This window comes from Saccoglossus kowalevskii, chromosome 21 (assembly GCF_978046115.1).
Source record: "Saccoglossus kowalevskii chromosome 21, keSacKowa6.1, whole genome shotgun sequence".
NCBI lineage: Eukaryota > Metazoa > Hemichordata > Enteropneusta > Harrimaniidae > Saccoglossus > Saccoglossus kowalevskii.
In genome coordinates this window covers 24,428,948-24,452,388 of record NC_140661.1, presented here as the reverse complement: position 1 = coordinate 24,452,388, position 23,441 = coordinate 24,428,948, and the positions used below count along the sequence as shown (strand labels likewise).

The 23,441-nt window shown below is 34.0% G+C and overlaps 1 protein-coding gene across 2 annotated transcripts in view; it reads left to right on the top strand.

The window, feature by feature from the left end:
• The window catches only part of LOC100373809 (cytoplasmic dynein 2 intermediate chain 1-like), a 35,401-nt gene extending 14,227 nt beyond the window's left edge, over positions 1 to 21,174 (top strand). For both annotated transcript variants that reach the window (XM_006815804.3, XM_085495357.1), the window contains 21 exons: positions 405 to 506; positions 1,970 to 2,035; positions 2,495 to 2,581; positions 2,912 to 2,933; positions 3,828 to 4,054; positions 7,154 to 7,265; positions 7,966 to 8,072; positions 8,246 to 8,372; positions 9,062 to 9,138; positions 9,259 to 9,335; positions 9,691 to 9,995; positions 11,780 to 11,844; positions 12,470 to 12,521; positions 12,967 to 13,033; positions 13,181 to 13,268; positions 13,933 to 13,999; positions 15,867 to 15,925; positions 16,077 to 16,122; positions 16,635 to 16,812; positions 17,835 to 17,907; positions 18,690 to 21,174. In XM_006815804.3, coding sequence (XP_006815867.1) covers positions 405 to 506; positions 1,970 to 2,035; positions 2,495 to 2,581; positions 2,912 to 2,933; positions 3,828 to 4,054; positions 7,154 to 7,265; positions 7,966 to 8,072; positions 8,246 to 8,372; positions 9,062 to 9,138; positions 9,259 to 9,335; positions 9,691 to 9,995; positions 11,780 to 11,844; positions 12,470 to 12,521; positions 12,967 to 13,033; positions 13,181 to 13,268; positions 13,933 to 13,999; positions 15,867 to 15,925; positions 16,077 to 16,122; positions 16,635 to 16,812; positions 17,835 to 17,907; positions 18,690 to 18,803 — 2,118 coding nt within the window. In that variant the 3' untranslated portion in view covers positions 18,804 to 21,174. The remainder of the gene's footprint in view (positions 1 to 404; positions 507 to 1,969; positions 2,036 to 2,494; positions 2,582 to 2,911; positions 2,934 to 3,827; positions 4,055 to 7,153; positions 7,266 to 7,965; positions 8,073 to 8,245; positions 8,373 to 9,061; positions 9,139 to 9,258; positions 9,336 to 9,690; positions 9,996 to 11,779; positions 11,845 to 12,469; positions 12,522 to 12,966; positions 13,034 to 13,180; positions 13,269 to 13,932; positions 14,000 to 15,866; positions 15,926 to 16,076; positions 16,123 to 16,634; positions 16,813 to 17,834; positions 17,908 to 18,689) is intronic.
• The last annotated feature ends 2,267 nt before the right edge of the window (positions 21,175 to 23,441 follow it).

Genomic DNA, 23,441 nt, shown 5'->3' with positions numbered 1-23,441 from the left:
TCTAGAAGATAAAAAATCAATACAAAGGGGAAAATCTAAATAAATTATCCAAATAATATGATTAGTACGACCGGGTATTCATTATTATTTTTTCCTATGTTGCATCGCTGCACTATGCCACGATTACCTAACTGGACTGAATCATAATATTAAATATTCCTGCCTTCCTTCATTTCACCAACTTGGGTGTGATGCTCAGACAATGTATTTCTACAGACAGATCAAATAAATGTCAAACTATGGTGTTAGATTTACAGGTTCAAACCAAAGCCAAGTCACACACACACACACACACACACACACACACACACACACCCATCTGTTGATAATAACACTGTCTTCATGAAAATGAATGTTACCACCAACCAAACTGCAGTTATAATACTTTTTTCTCATTTTCATAGCCAACTGTAGATTATGAAGAACAACCTAGGAAAGAAGAGGAAGGGAAGCAGGTTGTCATGGGCAAGGAGGATGATTACAATTATGATGATGATGATTTTGAGGTAAGGAGTACATTTGTATATGCATTTTGGTTGTAGGTGTGTGTTTGTTGGGTGGGGGTGGGGGTCAGTTTATAGCTATACTAAACTACTATCAGAAATTTGAACACTGACGTCAACTATTGTCATCTTTTAGAAATTACAATTTATCATTTTCCTGTATTTTTATCAATAAATTAAAAAATTTATTAAACAATAATTTATTAAAAAATTACATTAAAATTTAGAACAAAAATGTTAACATGACCAATTATGATGCATAAACGGTTACAATAGGGATGTTAATTTAGCAAAAGTTGGTTGGTTGGTATTTTAATACAAATATCAGGATAATGAGAATGTTCTTGTGATGTTCATACATCATTCCTCCATTATTGCATGCTTTTGATAAATGCTCTTTAAATGTTGATGTCATGGCAACCAATGGTGCATGGTTTTATATAATCACAGAAAGTTCATGACGTATTAGTAGAGCATGTGCTTACATGAATGTCAAATGTGAGTTTATGGTCAAAATGAGTCGTAATGAGCTGTCCCACTATTACCATTGCAACACCTGGAATTTTTTTTTTTTTTTTTTTTTTTGAGTGAAGAGAATCGTCAATTAATCCACCGGCTTGTTTGTTTGTTTTGTTTTTTTGCTTTTATTTGCATCTTTGTGTCAGTAAATATTATTACCAGGAGGTAATAATTTATATTATTATTATTGAAGTTGCATTATAAAATCAATTCCCATAGCTTTAGTGGGGTCTTTGGATTATTATTTGAAATATTTGATGGTGTGTATATGTGCTATGGTTTTGCCTGCATTCACATTTTTTGCTGGTTGCAGTAATTCGGAATGAAAATGATTTTTTTTAATCTACATGCAGAGGAACACCAATTCAGCAGATGAAATTGAACAAACATTCAAAAGGAAATCAAAATGATCTTTGGAATTCATTCACATCTTTGAAATTTGAATGTTATATTTCCCATAATTTACAGCTATAAATTGTTCACATAATTGTTTCAAAAGCACGGCGCTTTGCATTATGAATGATCTCAAGTATACATGGTTGACATTTATTATTATACACCTGTCATCGTAACACCATGCGTTACAGTGTGCTGTAATTTTGCGGTATTGCACTGGGTATTTTCATTCTACCATATTAGGAAATGCGAATTCCAAATATGAAACTATTACGTGCGTAAGCGTCCTAATGAAAAACAAACATGGCTGCCCCATGTTTCTGTTCTAAACGTTTTGGATTTTGGCATTCCCATGATGTATTTCTTGGAGGAAAAGATGTATATAATAATAAGGTTAATACGAGGATACTGCAATGTATGCACTTAGACAGTACATGGTCGCATCAACCTTTGTTGCGTGTCGGTCGATTCCCTGTAATAACCTCATATTATTTTAAAAAAATATATATTCAGCTAAAAATAATTCATGTTCACTTTCATTAATTATGTAGGACTATGATGATGATTTTGAAGATGACGATGGAGATGATGGTGCACCAACTCGTATATTATCTGCCGTAAGTTACAAATATTACACACATCATTCTGTTAGGCTTCATCAAGATCTTCAGATCAGCTGAGTCAAAGGAGATTCATACGATTCATAGGCTATACATTGAAAATGGAAAGGGTGGAAAATATTGTTAGCTTGTGCTGCCCTACATACAAAGATTTGAGGACACTTTGAATTCTCTCCTGTATCACTACAGATTCCCATTATTATCCATATTCTGTACAGTTTACACAGACTTGTATCTAAACCACTAGTCTACAATACTGCATTGTAAACTGAATCACAATCACTGATCAGTGACACTCCTCTGTGTTCAAAGTACCATCTGTTTAAGACAACATGAAAAGTTTATTAATGTTGTTATGGATACCATATTATGAAGACGAAAAACAGAAAGATCTGCACTTGCTGTTGATTTGCGTGATGGAAACTTAATGGAAATGTATTGCTTGTCTTTACACAGCAAGAACGAGAGATGGAGGAGTTACGGAGAGCTTTGGCTGAAGAGAACACATCCTCTAAGCGCAGACAGTATGACAGAGATGATTATGTAAGTTAAATTGTGATAATACTGTATGGTTTCAGTGCCAGAATTTGTACAGCATTTCGATATCATGAATAACAAAAATATCACTACTGAAATTTGACACCATGCTTAATATTAAATTGTACTTTGAGTGTGCCATGTTATCACTTCCATAATGGCATAAATCAAGTCATTATAGTCACAAATCATGTGTAACTTGCAAAATTAAAAACGTTTCTTGTTGAATATTATTGAATAACTTTTTAACTATCATTCTATAATAAACTGAGAATTTGAAGTTAAAGTTAATTATAATATCTATTAGTAAATAATCATTGTTCTGTTTGTTTACAGGCTAGCCAATCACCGTCCAGTGGTATGTATGTGTGTTCTTCCATATATCTCTTTGTTGAATATCTCTATATGTTAAATTAATAATTCTATACCGTACTCATCCAACTTAGTGCCCAGATTACTCAGCTCATGTTTTTTAGAGGATGGGTAGTCAAGCATCTCTCCTCCCCCTTTGAGCAACTATCCAAATGACAATTTTAATTCATCATGTGCCAGATTAGGCGGAATGTTGCCTCTTGTGTCTTTTTTGCGAAAATTGCAAAATGACTTTTACAACAAAGAGAGAGAAATGTTCACCAAACCAAAAATAAGCACATTTTATTACAATATTGTTTTACATACCATCAGAATTTACGGTGTCAAAATTATTAGGGTCTGTGGAAAAACAGTCAAGATCTTTATCATTATTTTCATTGTTGAATGTTTTCAATTGTACGCAAAATTTTGCTGCAAAGTAATTCCCGCTATGATGTTTTTCTGCTTGATTTGAACTGCAACCCAGCCTTCTGATCTGTCAGGTCAAGTCTGTTTTAACCAATCAGAATGCTGTATTGAAATAACACAATTTTCTGATAATTTAAGAATATTGGCACTGCACATTTACTCTGTGACAAAGTTTATTTCGACTCGAACTTTCTTGAAGGATATGTACAAATCTGATAAGCTTATCTGATGTCTTAAGTTTCCTGAATACATTTGTACTTTTGAGAATAAAAGTACATGTATGTTTCAGAGTTTTAGTATTTTAACAAATTTTAAATATTTATTTGTACTTGTAGTTTAAGTGAAGGCTAAAATAATACTCAGGTTTGACTTTTAAACTGTTTTTTTTTTTTCAAATGTCAGATCTTTTTTGAAAAGTCGCTTCTGGCCTGAATGATGGGCAATATTTTTTTTACTGACTTTTTTCTACTAGATACATATCGTCCAAGAACTGGTAGAGGTGGCCGGTCATTCGTCAACTTTGTTGCCGCAACACAGCGAGTGATCAGTGACAAGGTGTCGTCTAAGACTAAAAAACGAGGCAAGGAGTTGATGAGACTGATAGATTTGGACATTGCTTCATTTGATATGTTTGATCTACCACCATTAAAAGAATATGAATTGTATATCAAGAATTTTGGCAGGTCAGACACAAGACAGGTTGGTACCATCTTAAATTTGAAAACTAATTGCAATTAGTGTTAGCTTTTCATGGGGTAATAAAATGGTAGTCTCAGACCCCGTGATTTTATTGCCAACCACTGATTTCAAAGCTACTTGTACTCCAGCATACCAGATGATGATTGTGCTCACGTAGCATGTTCTTCTTCATAACGTGACTGCAAAAACAAGCGTTTGCTGATGTAAGTTTCTAATTTAACTCAACAAATGAATACATTTCTGAGAAAAGAAACCTACTTCATTCAGAATCTCGGCTATAAGCATTGATTACTGTTTTGGTAATTTGTGTCACCCAGAGAATGGATTAGTTTTTGACGTTCTATGTTTGTTTGCATTGACCAGCATAGTGAACACATCTGGTAGACCACTATGCACGCTATTTTTGTTACAATGGAAGATTATTTTATTATCTAGTTGCGATAATAATAAATATTGGGTGTCACAGACCTGAATTTATCACAGGATCTAACTCAAACTTCAAATATAAAAAAAAAGTAAAATTATTTTTGAAACTTGGAATAAAGATAAGGTTTGTATGTAGAGTACAGCATTTATAACAAAGAAACAAAAAATGGGTCGCTTACCTATTTAAAATGGTGTTCATTTTTCAATACGGTAATTTGTGCCATACTAATACATGTGCGATGAAAGGTTTTCTCACATTAAGATGAGTTCCTGGCGTAGAAACTATAACGACCGTATTCAAGTGTTTTCGAGAGTTTCTTGAAAACATTTACATTTATTATCTTTTTGCACAGAGACTCATAGAGTTACACTCAATACAGAGAAGAAAATAAATCCTAAAAAAAATGAAACATTTTCTGGATTACTGCCAGCATAAGATCAATTTTATTCATTCTATCTCAGATTACCAAAGTTCAGTATGCAGTGAACCAAACAACGTTTTCAGTCGCCAAGGTGTAACAACGTGTTGAATTATCCTCAACACATAATTACTCATGTAACATGAATACACAATACAGAGATTGTTTAACTTCTTAAGAACAAACATGTCATGCGGATATTGACACCATCTGACCTCAATCTGACCCCTGTGTGTTATTCATTAACACCTTCAGTTTATCCATGGTTTGCTTAAAGTCTGATGTAATTGGGGTGTCAGCACTGTTTATTTATTCGTGTTTATCATATGCTACGTTCACACGACAGCATTTTATCGGAGCCCAACGGCTCGAGCCAAGTTCGGCTCCACTAAACCCTCGGGGTTGAACACCGAAAGGGTTGAGTCCCGACATGGCTTCGATCGTGTAAACGCATCGGGGCCCAACTATCGGAGCCGAAATCACGCTCTCAATTGTCTTCTTCGAGTAACCTCTCATTTCAATTATGGCGGAGACAACATCTTTCATAATTTCACACAATTTCCCGCTTGAATAAGAGGTACGCGTCCTAATGTATAGTAACGAATCATTGCGATAGGTTGATTGCTCAATGGGAAAAAAAAAATGGTGTACAAAATTATGCGACAAAAACTTGAAAGAACGACTGAACGGAAACTTTTTAAAGACACTAAAGATAAAAATTGTTGAAGTGTTCGCGGTACGGTGACGTGTTCCTGGTAGGTTTAGATTCTTCCATAGTCCCTCTATGGTAGATAGAGAGAATCTGTGATTCTTCCTCGTAGTTTAGATATCACTACAGTTGAATAGTTACAAAATGGTAATTTTGCATGACAATAACTTGAGCGAATAGGCTGTATTAAACGCATTTTAGTTGCCATGTTTCCTGTTTATTCAAGATACTAGTACCTAAATCATAATACCAGTCATTGTCTTTTCTACCTCCATGGTCAGGCTCTTTTTTCTCCTAGCTCAACAGCATCATGAAAAGAAAAAACACAAGCACAACACTAAAATCGTTTTCAGTCACTAATTATTCAAGGGCACTGTTCCGCTCGGCTCTGATCAAACTGAATCTAACTCTGGCAGATCTCGGCTCTCGTTCGGCTCCCGACCGTATGAACACATTATAGATAATCTCCTGTTAATCCGTGGGAGGAGCAGTAGTTCGGCTCGGATAGAATGCTGCCGTGTGAACATATAGCAATAGTCTTTCCCTTAGCTCGAACAACATTCATTTTCAAGGTAGTAAACAAATCGAGCAAGCTGCTAAAACAAATATGATTTCTATAACAAAAAAGAAAATAATGTTAAGGATACTATGATCATCATGGCATATCATTAATGTTTAAGGTTACGTCTAACTCTCTGGATTTAGAAGGAAATAAACTACTAGTACAATGGGTTAATTACCAAGGAAATAGCATTTGTAAGTTATGTAATGATGACATCTAATAAGATGTACATGTGTATATCATTTCCTATTTTTATGCAATGCAACTTTCCACTTAATAAATTTTACTCTAATTTGATCAAAATAGTTTCGAATATTGAGGAATGCCAGACACTAACAAATTGCCTTCTCTCAGAGGGGGGGGGGGTGAATTTCAAGTTTAAATTTGCTTTTTGGTGACATTCCATGGAATATGAATTGTGGGAGATTGTTTTAAGGAAATGAAAGTTGTATGAATTCATCATGAGATTTATTTTCAAATTTAAATTTTATTCAGTCTCAGTTATGTATGATTTTTTTCTTTTTTTTTTATCTCTTTTGTTTGCTCTTGTTTTCATTCCAAAGGATTCATAAATATTATTATTATTACATTTGTATTATTATTGCTAATGCGTGTACTCAATTTTGGCAAAGTTCACCGAAATACAAACGATGGGAAGGAACATACACTCCCTTCCTTTACATGAAAGAAAGATATTTTTGACAGACTGAAACTTACAAAAATAATAATTTTTTTTTACTACAAAAATTAAAAATCGGTGTTTGTCACTGTCTCTCCCCCAAACGAAATACCTTTCATTCTTTTGTAAGTTTTGACCCTAATAAATGCAATTTTAAACATGGGTTTTGAATGGTTGCAGTTTTGAACACTGTGTTTGTATGTAATATATTATTACTCATGCTTTATTTAGTAATGTACCCCCATTGGTATCAATTCCAGCCGCACTGGTTCTCTAATACTGTATCTATGTGTATTAATTGTAGGCATATGTGCAATGTAATGAAGACAATATTGACAGAGACATACAGACGGAGGATATAGAATACAGACAGAAATGGACTCAGTATCCAGCGGATGATATGATAGGATGTGGAGGTAAGAGCTCCCTCTAGTGCAAGTCCAGTGTAACATACAGTCAAGATTGAATATTTACACTCCTGCGTAGAGTTTGGCAATATACATCCTATAAACAGTGCCCTCTATTGTTGAAATGTTTGTTTGGTCGCATGGTGATTCGTAGCTAGTTCATAAAAAACTTAAATTATCGTACGCTGTGTAATGTGTTTTAATTCAAATACTAATGAGGTCATGGAAACTTCGGATAAACAGAAACCCTAATAATCATTAATAAATATATTCAGCTGCAATACATTAATTTTAAAATTTTAACTGATGAGTGAAGTTAGTGTAATTATGTCAATGGTTTTTTTAAATTGGTACATTAATTTTTAACACCAAACTTTATTAAAAACAATCATTGTACAGTACAGCACACTACAAGCTTTTATTTAGTTTTATGTGCTCTCTGTGATCCACATGTGGATCACAAGTATGTATGTTATGGTATGACCATATTTGGTATGGTATGACCATATTTGGTATGGTATGACCATATAAGGCTGGCATACATTTGTGCAATTGTATCTTTTCACAAGTTAGTGTGTGAAACTCTTCTTTTTAGATTTCAATTTACGTTAACAATACTTTCATTGATGAGTTAATCATGATTGCTATCTTATCCAATCATAGCTGGGTATTTGATCACATGATGTGTAACTCACCAATCATATTGCAGGTGGTGATGGTGATACCATAGATGATGAAGAGGAAGCTATTTACACTGCAAAAAAGAAAGATATAGACTCCGTTAGATTGGTCAACTTTTTACAAAACTCAGGGCAGGTAATATTAGAACTGAACAGTAATCTGGAAATGTCATGCATAATGTACCCTGATGTACCTGTGAATTATGGCTGTGAATTATCACTTTAATTTGCATACCAATCATAGCATGTTTATTATTGCATTTTTACTGCACAAATTCATATCTGATTCTCATTTATTTCTCTTTCCAGGTGGTATCTGTTCTCTTAGAAGAAAACTTAGCAGACAAAACTAGTGGTACATTAACGAACAATCAAAGGCAGATTGTGTTTAGTGAGGGCTATATTGAACTTAATTCAAAACTACCTTTCCTAAAACGTGAGTATTTACAGTTATAAAAAAGGAAAGGAAAACATATTCTACTTTTGTGTTATATTCTGACAAGATTATAATCTGGTTATTACTGATGTGGATAAATACTGTTTGAACTATTAGAAGCACATCTTTAATAGTATCACATATTAACCAAAAATGTCATTTAATGTATAATGGATCATTTAAGTATCATTTCACCTGTACTCATCTGTATCTCAGTTCTTGTTTTATCTTTAAAAAATGCAAATTGGCTTTTCATGCAGCAAAATCCATGCCAACTGATCGTAACTGATCATAATCAACTGATTGTAATTTCTAAGGATGCAATAAAACTTGATTATTATTATTATTAATATTATTATTAGTGCAACCTTGATAATAATAAATTTTATTCCACTGCATTCTGTAATCGCAAATAATCAGAAACTGTCTGTATTGACTTATTCAATAGGTACTATATGCTTGGAATCAAAAAAATATGGCGCTTGCTGAAGTGTTCTAAAGTATTTGTTCACAAAATTACAAACTTGAAGTTTACATATATTTAATAGCAAACCAAAGAAATGATGTTTTTGTATCAAACCATGATTGAATAATAAGCAACCTGTTTTTGTATTTGGTTGTCCTATAGAATACTAAATTGTCACATTGTAATGTCAACCTAATAAAACATATTATGTTTGTCTTCACAGATCGTCATGTTGTGTATCTACATTTCCATCCAGTACAAACGCATTTAATTCTCACTGCCTATAGTATGCCTCAAAAAGTAAGTATATGATCTGGAATAATTATCTCCATTTAGTCTAAAATTGACAATAAACTCATATTGCATCAAATGTAAAATATTATAATTTTTAAAGTATTAAATATTTGAATTATTTTCCAGGCATCATCTAAGAATAAATTATACAGTAAAGGTTTAATCTGTCTATGGAATGTTAATGAACCAACGCGACCTCAGAAGTGAGTAATCAAACAAGTAACTTAATTTGTAATTCTGCAAAAAAGCCATTCCAATCTGTTCTGTGTTAAACTGACCAATAGTATTGGTGGCACAGTTATTGCTCAGTGTATGATCAGCTGTATTTTACATACACTGTATACATCCCATGGGACCCATATTGAACTTATCGTTGTATCACAGATGATGATTATTAATATTTGGTATTTCCATCCAAAACTGGGACTTGTGGTTTGGGCTCCGTCCATGCAGATGTGCATGCTTATATCAAACCTTTTTTTCCACACACAATGTCTGTGCACAACAATTATTTTCTTATAGGTCATTGACTCTTTTACTTTGTCTTTTATCTTATAGGGTCTTATCATGTGAATCTGCTCCACTGTGTTGTTGTTTTAGTCCGTCCAAAGCCACGTTAGCGTTTGCAGGCACAGTCGATGGAACGGCTGTTGTATGGGATTTACGAGAGCCATCATCGATGCATCATACGCACAATATAGAAAGTGAAGAGTGGTTGATACGAATGCCAACATATAGCACTGATGGTATACAATGTGAAGACAACCATCATAGCCCTGTAGTGACAGTCCTACCAATCGTGTCACCCACGGATAGTTTTAAGGCATTGTTACCTAAAGGTGCTGGAGCTGGCAATGTCAGTGGTACGTGGTTTTATTACCTTGCCCGTACCATCAAAGATGGAAGGGAAAGGTATATTAAGGGAAAAATTTTGTCCGGCATTGTCGTTGTTGTTGTTGTTGTTGTCGTTGTCATCGTCGTTAATAATTGTTATTGTGTGCATAATAACTTTACTAATTCTATTCCAAACTTCATCAAACTTGGTCACCTTATTCATCAGTATAAAGTCTTCCCTGAGTTTGAACAACAGATGTCCTGTATGAAAATATCATGCAAAAATTGAGAAAATCTGATAAAATATTTTGACTGTTTCTACTTGACTGATCACTGGTGATACACATCAAAGGTCACTGATTTCAGTGGAAATATGCATTGTTGTATGCGTTCAATGAAGCAAATGATTTATCTTGTAATAATATCCTTGGTAATGTATCTCAGAATCCCATACTGGGTTTCAAAACCAACTCATGGAGAGATTGCACAGTCTGATACACATTTGCAAACCTACCAATAAAATCTTTACAGAAAACAAGATGTCAGAAAATCAATATAAGCACTCCTATGAACTGGGTGCCAAACTTTAATCAAGATCTGAAGCTAATAGAAAATCTGTTTAGTTCAAAGTTATCAAATCAAAAACAATACATAAAAAATACATAAAAAGCAAAACATTTCATCCACATTTTAAAAAGAAAATTGTTCTAAAATATATGTATTCTGTATTTGACAAACAGTTCATTCGACAAATGAAAACTCACAGGAATATGTTTCAGCTATTAGAACAGAATGATAGAGTTTTTATAATACTGGTTTAAAAACGCACTTCAAAGATTGCAGTGTTTGAAGATGTAGATTTTCAGGAGGCAACAGTACTGTTGACTTCTCCCTCCACTGGACACCAACTAACTATTTAAGTTGATTTGCATACAAAGCAGAGCTTGCAACATGATAGCTATTCATAAAGGGTGTTTTTTTTTTACTTTTCATATAATACAGTAGTAGTCACACAATGAGGCAGTTCATATTTGTCTCAGTGAATCATTAATTTTTGACAGACACCTGTACAAAATACTTGGATAAAAGCCAGCTAAGATTTTCTGTTATCTTGCATGTTTTATGAATCTATTCACGTCTAAATGCAGCACTTTTTTTTTGCGATGAGGCATTTGTTTTTATACTAAAATATCTGAATTACTTTGAATAAAGCTGGAAATTATGTCCCTTAAAATACATGTAATTAAACAAATAAGGCACCAATGTTTTTGTAAGATATTTACATCTTTAAAGGACATTCGGTAGACTGATTCCCCACTGTTGGTTCAACCCCAAAACTTGTTTGTACTCAAAATTAATTATGACAATGCATATTTATATTGAAACAAAATATGTTAAAGGGAATTATATTATATAACAAAGGGCAAGGTCACCAGAGTTCAACTATGTTTAGCTGTGTATCCCTCAAAATACAATCATATATTGCTATTAATACTAATAACAAATGATGCAGACATTAATTTAGAGGTGTCTTAGTTATATAACTACGGTTTCCAGGCCATACTATCACCACTGTAACATTGTGTTCATGTCAAACTTTTCTGGAGGTGAGATCCGTTCTTCAAATCTACACACCATACTTTTCATACATGCAAATTATCGTGAAACTTACTTTATAACATCATTATAAATGGTACTTGATGCAATTAGTTGAAAATTCTGCATATTTTCAAGATATGTACATGTTCTCTTCAACATGTCTTGAAAAATATACGAGTACTAATTCATACTGTTTGTATTTGTTTATTTCAAGATGAGACAGCGGGTTTATCATTCCAATTAGCAACAGTAGAACAACAAGCAATAATTAATTTCTGGGTAAGTAGTCATATTCAAACCAATGGGGGTGGGTGTTAGCAAAATGTCCTGTGAAACAGGATAAGGGCACACACTTTAAAACAGATTTGGGTAAGTGATATCAGTCATATTAAAACCTTTGGGCTTAGCATGAGGAGGAAGGGGTGGTAGGAGAAAAATATCCTGTGAAACAGGTAAGGGTACTACTCGCTTTGAAATAGATTTGAGTAAGTACGATAGTCCGCTTCTCTTCATGTAAATCTGTGCTGTGTATTGCATTTTTGAATTTCTGGTATGGTGTACAATAAGTACTGCTATACTGGTAGAAGAAAATATGAACATAAGGTTTCTAACTGACAACCTCTGCATGGGGTGATCTCTTAATCTGCTTTAAGATTCTGTTTACCATTTGCAAGGATTCCTTATTCTCAAATTTATTCAACTTCTCGTTTTTTGATTATTACAGCACACATTATTGAGGAGTTTTACATGTATGATTTGAAAGTGGGTTGAGGAGTCTTACATGTATGATTTGAAAGTGGGTTGAGGAGTCTTACATGTATGATTTGAAAGTGGGTTGAGGAGTCTTACATGTATGATTTGAAATAATTGCATAATATTGATTCAAATTATTATCTATTTTTAGACAGTAGTTGAAATATCCAAACCAGACAAAGCAGGTTCTGAGTCCGATTTAGGTAAGATACATTAACACTACTGATTACTACCAATGATAGAAACTACACTAACCTGTTTACTGTCTTTCAGTGTTGTCTTTATCTCAAAGAAGACTTTTATCTTGGCTTACTGTTAGTACAAATGGATGACAGAATAGTGTGACCATTTTTATAGGTTATAGCACTTGTTGTCATGCACACGTGCCATCAGTGATCTCATGTTGTTGATATATTTCATGGTAATTCAACATAAAGTTAGAAATGCTGCCACCAAAATGAGCCATGGCAGTAAATAATAAAACACAAAGTCAGTTTTGATAATTTGTACATTATGCACATCTCCAGACTCTCACCAGACATGCTGTCCTGGCACATCAGAAATGTGAATAAGACTAATTTAAGCTGAAAATGGTATTATGCATTTTGTGATCTTGAATCTTTCTTCTCATTCTTTTATTCTATTCAGGTCTCATTCCCGGCGGCAAAGTTAAACTTATAAAAAGTTCCAATGTGAAATTAATATCTCCAGTCCGGTGAGTAATGGTTATTAACACGTTCACAGTTTTTTATAAAATATCTTTGATTTCAAGCATTTTTAACACAGGGCCATGCTGTGAATCTAATCAATGTTTGTACAAAATGGTGCTGGTCTCAATAATAATTTTTTATATTATTTACAGAGATGTGAAGGTTAACACAGCGATACAAGCATTTCAAATGCAGCTACTACCCAAAGATCCTAATCATCTATATGTAGGAACTGATCTGGTAAGTTTGTTAGTTCATTTCATTTCAAGTTGTCATGTAAGTGTAGTGCGTTTACAAATTACAAACCACACTGTTGTAGGTAGAATCTTGTAAACCGTCACAATACCTAATCTCCATATGAATGCAACCATAACGGTTTACAATCTGCTTAACAACAAAGATATCAGAGTGGATTCATAGGAGTAAACATACAGCTTGACTAATAGTGGTGTGATACCTTTAACCAATATGGTAGTATTCATATGGAGAACCATGGAGTTTGTATGGAAATTGTACATTTTCTTTATGTTGATTTATTTATTTAAACACTCAAAATTCCACTGGGGTATTAAAATGATTACACTGAACATAAAGACCAAATACAGGACGACATACAAGTACATCATAAACTACTGCTACAATACAGTGATATACATCACTACAGAAATGTGAGCAGGCACATAACCTTAAAACTAGAACACCTATAAAAAATGTAATTCTGCTGGTTGTAAGAAAAACAAACATAATATGCTGATTATGCTATGCAGACATGAGGTGTTACTGTCTCATGATCAAGTTGATTGTAAATTGACCACATTTGTAACCTAACCAAGATAGGGAGAGTGTACAATAACTTGAACTGCTGGTAATCTAGGGAAGATTCATTCTCTGACTTCTCTTATAGGGCTATGTATTACATGCAGTGAGGTATGGTGGTAAAGCTCCTCCGAATGCATTCAAATCTGAAATAGGTGAGTTGGAATTTGTATCTTGTGAGGAAGACAATGAAATATTGTTTAGCCAGTGTTTGTGGCTCTTCTTTAGTCTGCATAAATTCTACAAATCCACGTCTATGACCTACAAACACAAATGCTGTTGTCTTCCCCCCTGTAAAGTTTTCCTTGCACATGTAAAGCTCATCAACCCACTTTCAAATCATACATGTAAGACTTCTCAACCCACTTTCAAATCATACATGTAAGACTCTTCAGCCTGCTTTCAAATCATACATGTAAGACTTCTCAGCCCGCTTTCAAATCATACATGTAAGACTTCTCAGCCTGCTTTCAAATCATACATGTAAGACTCCTCAGCCCGCTTTCAAATCATACATGTAAGACTCTTCAGCCCGCTTTCAAATCATACATGTAAGACTTCTCAGCCTGCTTTCAAATCATACATGTAAGACTCCTCAGCCCGCTTTCAAATCATACATGTAAGACTCTTCAGCCCGCTTTCAAATCATACATGTAAGACTTCTCAGCCTGCTTTCAAATCATACATGTAAGACTCCTCAGCCCGCTTTCAAATCATACATGTAAGACTTCTCAGCCCGCTTTCAAATCATACATGTAAGACTTCTCAGCCTGCTTTCAAATCATACATGTAAGACTCCTCAGCCCGCTTTCAAATCATACATGTAAGACTCCTCAGCCCGCTTTCAAATCATACATGTAAGACTTCTCAGCCTGCTTTCAAATCATACATGTAAGACTCCTCAGCCCGCTTTCAAATCATACATGTAAGACTCCTCAGCCCGCTTTCAAATCATACATGTAAGACTTCTCAGCCCGCTTTCAAATCATACATGTAAGACTTCTCAGCCTGCTTTCAAATCATACATGTAAGACTTCTCAGCCCGCTTTCAAATCATACATGTAAGACTCCTCAGCCCGCTTTCAAATCATACATGTAAGACTTCTCAGCCTGCTTTCAAATCATACATGTAAGACTCTTCAACCCACTTTCAAATCATACATGTAAGACTCCTCAACCCACTTTCAAATCATACATGTAAGACTCCTCAACCCACTTTCAAATCATACATGTAAGACTCCTCAACCCACTTTCAAATCATACATGTAAGACTCCTCAACCCACTTTCAAATCATACATGTAAGACTCCTCAACCCACTTTCAAATCATACATGTAAGACTCCTCAACCCACTTTCAAATCATACATGTAAGACTCCTCAACCCACTTTCAAATCATACATGTAAGACTCCTCAACCCACTTTCAAATCATACATGTAAGACTCCTCAACCCACTTTCAAATCATACATGTAAGACTCCTCAACCCACTTTCAAATCATACATGTAAGACTCCTCAACCCACTTTCAAATCATACATGTAAGACTCCTCAACCCACTTTCAAATGATATATGTAAGACTCCTCAATCCACTTTCAAATCAAATATGTAAGACTCCTCAACCCACTTTCAAATGATATATGTAACACTCCTCAACCCACTTTCAAATCATACATGTAAGACTCCTCAACCCACTTTCAAATGATATATGTAAGACTCCTCAACCCACTTTCAAATTATACATGTAATACTCCTCAGCCCACTTTCAAATCATACATGTAAGACTCCTCAGCCCACTTTCAAATCTTACTTGTAGTCATAATTTCAGCTCGCTTTCAAACTATACATAAAAGGCTTTATTCAAATCATGCATATCAGGCTCTTTCTTGATTTTTTAATTATTTGTAAGTAAGGAAATATAAAAAGTAATGTTAAGTGCAGATATTTTGTTCTTCCACGAAATGTGAAAGATCAACTTTCAATGAGTTACTTTCCATGAAATACTGATATATCTTTCTTTCTTAGATGTTCCTGTTGATGTTGTAGCAGTCGATTTCTCACCATTTGGCCTGCCATGTTTCTTAGTAAGTTCAGTTAAATTTGTTTTTATTTTTGGGAATGCAAAGAATGCAACCAGAGAACCAAATCTGAACATTAAACAAAAGTTTTGTTTGTTAATAAATAGAGGTTGCTCTACTCAAATCTGTACTTATGTTGCTTGTTATGTTTTTACAGGCTGGTTGTGTGGATGGTTCTCTCAGATTACACAGCACCACAGCAGGTATGTTAATATTATTAATGCTAATTGCCATAGTAACCACTATTTATATTTAACAGGGTTGGGGGGCGTGGCACTTCTTGTATATGCATATTATCAGATATGATGTTTCATAGAAACTGCCATTAGAACTTCTAGATAGAACACCAAACAGTTAAGGACTGATAACAAATGATGAGAGAGAATACAGAGAAGGATCACACAATGAATGGTTACGTATATATTTGCCAGTTTTTAGAGATCTGCTAAAAGCCAGTTGTGCTTTTACTGGCAAGCTCTCATGACAGTAAAACTATAGTTACAACGATATTATTGTTTTGAACTGCATATAGTATGTATATGTGTTAAAGTTAAACCAGAGAAGAAAATAACAGAACAGTCATATGCACACTTGCACATGCCAATGATGTTGGTTGTCGTGACAAATTAGAAATCTATTTTATTACTTGATAGAGTGGTGGTAGATTGTGCAATCCTTCAATTTACACATCCATTTATTTGTATTCTACATACAGAACAGCCACTAGTTACATGGCCAAACTCCACCTCTGGGATGGCTGTAGTCAATGTGAAATGGTCACAGAGTAGACCAGCTGTGTTTTTTGTCATAGATGAGACAGCAAAGGTGTATGTATGGGATTTATTACATAGTGATGGTATACCGATCAAAATTGAACAGTTCAATGGTGGAAGGTATGTTTACTTAGAATACACTTGTATCTCAAGAATAACAGAAGAATTACTGGTTATTTGTCAATGTGTTTATGCTAATACTATTATACTTAATTGTATGAATATGACCATTGGAAATACATTATTCTGGTATTAGCACATCACCTGATGAAAGCTAAAATAAATGGGAAAAAATGGGTCATCAAGGAGTGTGTTAACTTTCCATCTCATCCTCAAAGCTAAACAAGTGAATCCATGGCACATTGATACGTGGTATAGACCGTCTTAATCTGATATTGGAAAATCTTTTTTTTTTAAAACTAAATGGTTCGTATCAGAAAAGGTTGACAGGAATGAATTTGGGCCAGTCATTTTGCCTCTGTTTCAGTCACCCATCTACTCAGATTAGAGAGCAGTTTATTTTGTAACTACTAGTACCAGTATACATGTATGCAGTTGCTCTTGTTTTCATTATGCGCATATGTAGCAACTGATGTGCATTTGAAGATAAAATAAAATATTGCAACAAATCACAAGCCTGTGTTGATCAGTGAGCAAAAATGTAAACATTTGACTGCATGTACCCAATTGTCATGAGATATGAGTTTATCACAAGAATACAGCTAAGTTTGTGCAAAGGCGGTATGGCAGACATATCGATGAGACATATCGTTGATGAGATACCATACTGCCCGAGTACACACTTTTGCAGTTAACTCGTGATAATATTTTTAATCTTTTTTCATCCTTGTGGAAATAATTTAGAGTCATGGCAACAAACATTTTTTACAAGATTTGTGTCTGCACTGGACGTTCGTGATCTGTACAGTAACAGTATTCTATTTCTACAATGTGCTATATTGCTATCTTGTCAGATGTAAACAAGGGAAACTGTTAGAATGGGATATCAATAAACTGGAATGCGTTTTTGAATTTGAATCTCACTGAATGCAAATACAGCTTTCTATGGAACAGTAAATTCTATTTTTATTGGTGCTAACTAGATGTATTACATGTGTTCGTATGTTGTGTTTTTATTTCAGATTAACAGCATGTAGTCTATCTAATGACCATGCAGCTACAGGGTTTGGATTACAGGGCAGAAGACCTGAAATAGTGAGTACACCATGCTTTAGCCTGACGAGGTCGTGTAAGTTGCGCCCTCCGCGGTGCTCTTTTTTTCAGTACAAATCAAATTGCAGGAACGCAGATAGTGACAGCCATCAAAGAGTAACCATTCACAGCAGAGTTTATTTGTTGACATAATTTGTGATAAGGTGCTGGCAAATTTCCGCTCAATGTTATCACGATGTTACCATGACCACCAAAATGAATATTCAATGAACTCATTGCAAGAAGGCGTGAACTTTGCGATTTTGCAGTAATGATCTTGCCAATGAGAGGTATACTTTTCTGTCACGCATGAGTGAGGTCTGATGCCCTTCGGCCAGCAAGGGTCTACTCACGCCTACTCATGTCAGGATAACCATGCCTCTACAACATACTATGAGCAATTTTATGTTTTCATCACGGTGTTCATGAGAATGAAATTTCACTGTGACTATCCTGTCTTGAATCGCTATGTAAATACGTAGACAGGAACAAATTTGGTTTATCTCATGATTAGCTATCTCTATGACTTCTGTACATTACCATGAGAAATCACATGCGCAGCCTGTCCTGTACCTACAGCCTTTCAGATTGATTCACTTGTCTATTATTCATTTATTTTTCAAAGTCTCGCGTTAATAGACGGCATCTGGTCCAATAAGACATAGACTCATTTTTGGACAGTATGGATTCCATTACTGTTTTCAATTCTTCTGCATTTTCTTGTGCTAGCTCTTCCAAGCCTAGGTCAGTCTCATTTAAACAATCTGTTTTCACCTTAAATACAGGCTATTGGTGTTGGTAATGGTGATGTTGAGATCCACAGACTCAATCAACAGTTCTACCAAGCGTCACCGGATGAACTTGATAAAGTCACTAATTTCCTTGAGAGAATCATGTGAAGTAATAATCAATCCAGTGTAGATCAGATCAGACATTATTTATTTAGTTCACACAATGCACTGTACATTTTTTCCTGCTATCAACTTTTTCGATTTTATTACTGTCAAACCATTTATTTTGATATTTTTTACTGGGTTTTTAAGTTCACACATTTGGCAGGGAAACAATAAGTTCCATTGTTATTTTATATGTCCACATAGATTTAATTTAATGTGTTTTTTTCTTATCAGCGAAAATAGTGAAATAAAACCCAGTGAATACTTAATGCATTTACAGTATTTGAGGGAATTGACGGAATTGACATGGATGAATATGTCTATTATGTAATCATACTTTCTGTATAGAGATGTAGATACTGAATTCATCTAAGGAATTCATGCATGCTTCAAAAAACTGTCACCTCCCATTTTCTATCAAATCGCCAACACCCAATATTAGTATTAATAATATTATTAAATTATTAATTATGAATATATATTATAACTTTTTGTCTTGTCGAAGGATTGTTTTGACTGCGGTGGGTCTTTCTTAGTTTATGGTTCGGCATGATTTATTTGTCTTCCCTAAGATGGTGAAACTAAATGATATTTTTTTATTTGTTCAGCTTCATTATTATTACTTACTGTATGTGACACAATATTCTCATTGTCTGTAGTTTTGGTACGTTCTGAGAGGTTAGCTTGGCCAAGTATATTATTTCTCAGATTTTGGTAAACTTGTACTCATGTTTGTGTTTTATTATTATTCCTTTGTTACCCTTGATGCACATGTCACAATGTTCATCCACTTAGGGGGACCTTGGTGCGTCTCATGTGCCTCATTCCCTTAGAGGAGCTTGATTCTGGTGTTCCTAGTTTCCACAGTAACCCCACAACTCTAATCTTTCATTTGGACAATATAGCTGAGAAATCAGGCAAATTGCATGCATAAAAATGAAAAGAGGGCAGTCTTATAATAAAATCCATGGTGTAACATGATGTGGTTGGTATTGTGTGATTTTTATCCCACACAATGAACGACTACAATAGTCAATAAAGGCACGCCTTGTTGTACAACCAATCAAATTCAGGCTTATAAAATAACATCTGGGACTGATTTATGTAGTAAGACTTATTTATTTTCAGACCACCCTGCTTCTGTCAAATCAACTATGGATATAAAAGATATTAATTGAGGATCTTGTCATCCATCTACTGCATAGATGTTGGTAGGAATGTGGAAAATAAAAATTAATTACAGTCTCGCTGTAACCTAAAATATGATTTGGACCTGATTATGAGCTTATCACCTTGCAAATTGTAATAAAAAATAATACTAGTACTAATAAATTTATTTTAGTTACAGGCAATATATGTTAAACTTTGTGTTTTCTGATATCAATTTTTTTTGGACACGAACAATATTTAGAGCTTTAAATTTGTCCTAGGAAATGTACTTCTATGAACAATTATTTTTTAAATAATTCATTTACAAGTAGTATCATTGTCACTGAGGTGCAAACAGCTGCATGTAGAACACAGTCAGATTTTGTTTCAAAAGCATGTAATTTTTGTGTGAGTTAACTTAAATATATCACTACGTATATTACTTGTGCTTTTAGACTGATGCACCACAAAGAATTTCCCAAATATCAGAAAATTTTTGTTTCCCCTTTTTGTTAAGTATATATCTGTATTATAAATTGTTTACTCACACGTAAATGTAAACAAAATGGACATGATTATGAACTTGAATGTTTTAAAATGTAGTTATTTTATGTAATGCCAACAGAGGGCAGTGTACCTTACAGTTTATGATATCCTCGTGGGCGGAGTTATGTCACAGGAAGTTCCACGTTGCTAAATCGCGCACCAATGTACCATGTATTTCTATGGGCTCTGTGCGAGCTGGTGTAGAACGGTGGTTTGAGAATACGGCACAAAATTAACTTTGAAGCAATCCCGGACAACAAAATTTATATATGTTGGATATGCAGGGGTGACCTTGTTACACTGTTCAGAAGAGTCTCACCAACCAGCCGAAAGTACCGTTTTCTGAAAGTTTTCGGTCTTCATTCAAGTTTTTCACTGTGATGGTTGCCAGGCGGTGAAAATGCCCGAATGTCCTCCCCAAGAATATGATTTGATCAGCCCTGAGACTAAGTCATATACAATCCCGTGTTATATATAGTGTGTATAGTTTAAATGATACATGTATTTTGCAAAGAATTTTTTTGTAAATATTGAATGGAAAGAATGTCTACAATTTGCAATTCCCAATATTACTTTATTGTGTACAATTCAGAAAGTAAATATGGATATCTTCTTGATATCTGAATTTGTGTATATTTTGTGAACAACAAAAATAAATTTACAGTTTTCTCTTCTGAAATATTTGTAGTTTACATTCTCCATATGCAAATGAAATGTATGATTTACAGTCTCCATATGAGTGATTTACAATCTCCATATGAATGAAAATGTGATTCTCAATATGAATGATTTACAATCTCCATATGAATGAAAATGTTTTCACAATCTCAACATGAGTGATTTACAATCTCAATATGAATGCAAATGTGTTCCACATCTCGATATAAATTATTTACAATTTCCATATGAATGCAAATGTGTTTCACAATCTCAATATGAATGATTTACAAATCAATATGAATGCGAATGTGTTTCACAATCTCAATATGAATGATTTACAAATCAATATGAATGATTTACAATCTCCATATGATGCGAATGTGTTTCACAATCTCAATATGAATGATTTACAATCTCCATATGAATGCAAATGTGTTTCACAATCTCAATATAAATGATTTACAATTTCCATATGAATGCAAATTTGTTTCACAATCTCAATATGAATTATTTACAATTTCTATATGAATGCGAATGTGTTTCACAATCTCATTATGAATGATTTACAATCTCCATATGAATGCAAATTTGTTTCACAATCTCAATATGAATGATTTACAATTTCCATATGAATACGAATGTGTTTCACAATCTCATTATGAATAATTTACAATCTCCATATGAATGCAAGTGTGTTTCACAATCTCAATATGAATGTGAATGTGTTTCACAATCTCAATATGAATAATTTACAATCTACATATGAATGCAAGTGTGTTTCACAATCTCAATATAAATGATTTACAATCTCAATATGAATGATTTACAATCTCCATATAAATGCAAGTGTGTTTCACATCTCAATATAAATGATTTACAATCTCCATATGAATAAAAGTTTGGTTTACACAACATATGAATGCAGTGTGAAGTTTACAATTCGTATGAATGGAAGTGCATGGTTTACAATTTATGAATACAAATGTGTGGTTTACAATCTACATATAAATACAATTGTGTAGCTCATTATCTGCATTTGAATAAAAGTGTGGAGTTTACAGTATGTGAATGCAAATGTGTGGTTTACAATCTACATATGAATATAAGTGTGGTGTGCTATATTCATATGGATGAAAGTGTGGTTTACACTGAATGCAGTGTGAAGTTTGCAAATCATATGAATTGAAGCACATGGTTTACAATATGTGTATGAATACCTGTATGTGGTTCACAATTTTCTTATGAATGCAAGTTGTTTACAATTAACCTATGAATACAAATGTGTGGTTTACTATCTCCATTCAAATAAAGTGTGGGGTTCTTAAATTAAATTCTACAGATGAATACAACTACTTGTTCAAATCCTCCAGGAATTAGAACTGAATTCCTCAAATTTATTATAGTTTTCTCTTGCACAATCTTTCTCTATTACTGCATCTTAGACACATTCATTCTCCATCAGCAAACTTTACTCTTCTCATTTCCATCTGATCCAAGGTCATTCACACAAGCTATAACAGCATTGCATACAAGTTCAGGCATATCATCATTTCCACTCTCACGCTGAGTTTCATCCTGGTCAAGATCGTGTGAATTCCTATACATTATGTCAGCTATACCCACTCTAATCAGTTGATATAAGCACTAACAAAATAGTTATACTTGCATTCAAAGTGTCGCCACAATTTATCAGAAAAGTTGCCATTAAAATCTAAGCAAAATATCCACCAATAATATACTCCAAGATCAAAAGCTGCCTGTCATTTATCAACGCTTCTAAAATACCGCCCCTCTCGCCACTAATTTGGAACGACTGAAGTCTAATAAGGCAAAACATTTCGAAATAGTACTAGGATTCGTGAAGCTGGATGGAATGATTCAGACAACACAAAGATAAATACTTTTAAATACTAATATGTTTTAATCACAGATAAACTCGCGAAAGAAAAGAATAATAACTTTAGCTGAATTAAGACCAAGCAATAAGAGCAAAGTAGTGATCACGTGCAGTCTTCATAGAGCTGGCAAGGTTTCCCGTGTGTTACGATTTAGAAAGGTAGTACCATACAGCAACAAACGGGTGTCTTTGCTTACAGAACACAAATTCATAACATCCGACATGCACAGGTAGGCTACAGAAAGGACTCTCATTAATTATAATATATAATATTATAATAGAGACGTGATAAGTTTGACGTGAATCACAGTATACATTTTTACATGAAACCTTGCACCTTGGCTATGACTGAACAGCTAGCCCGGCAGAGGGGGGGGTCTCTGAATAAA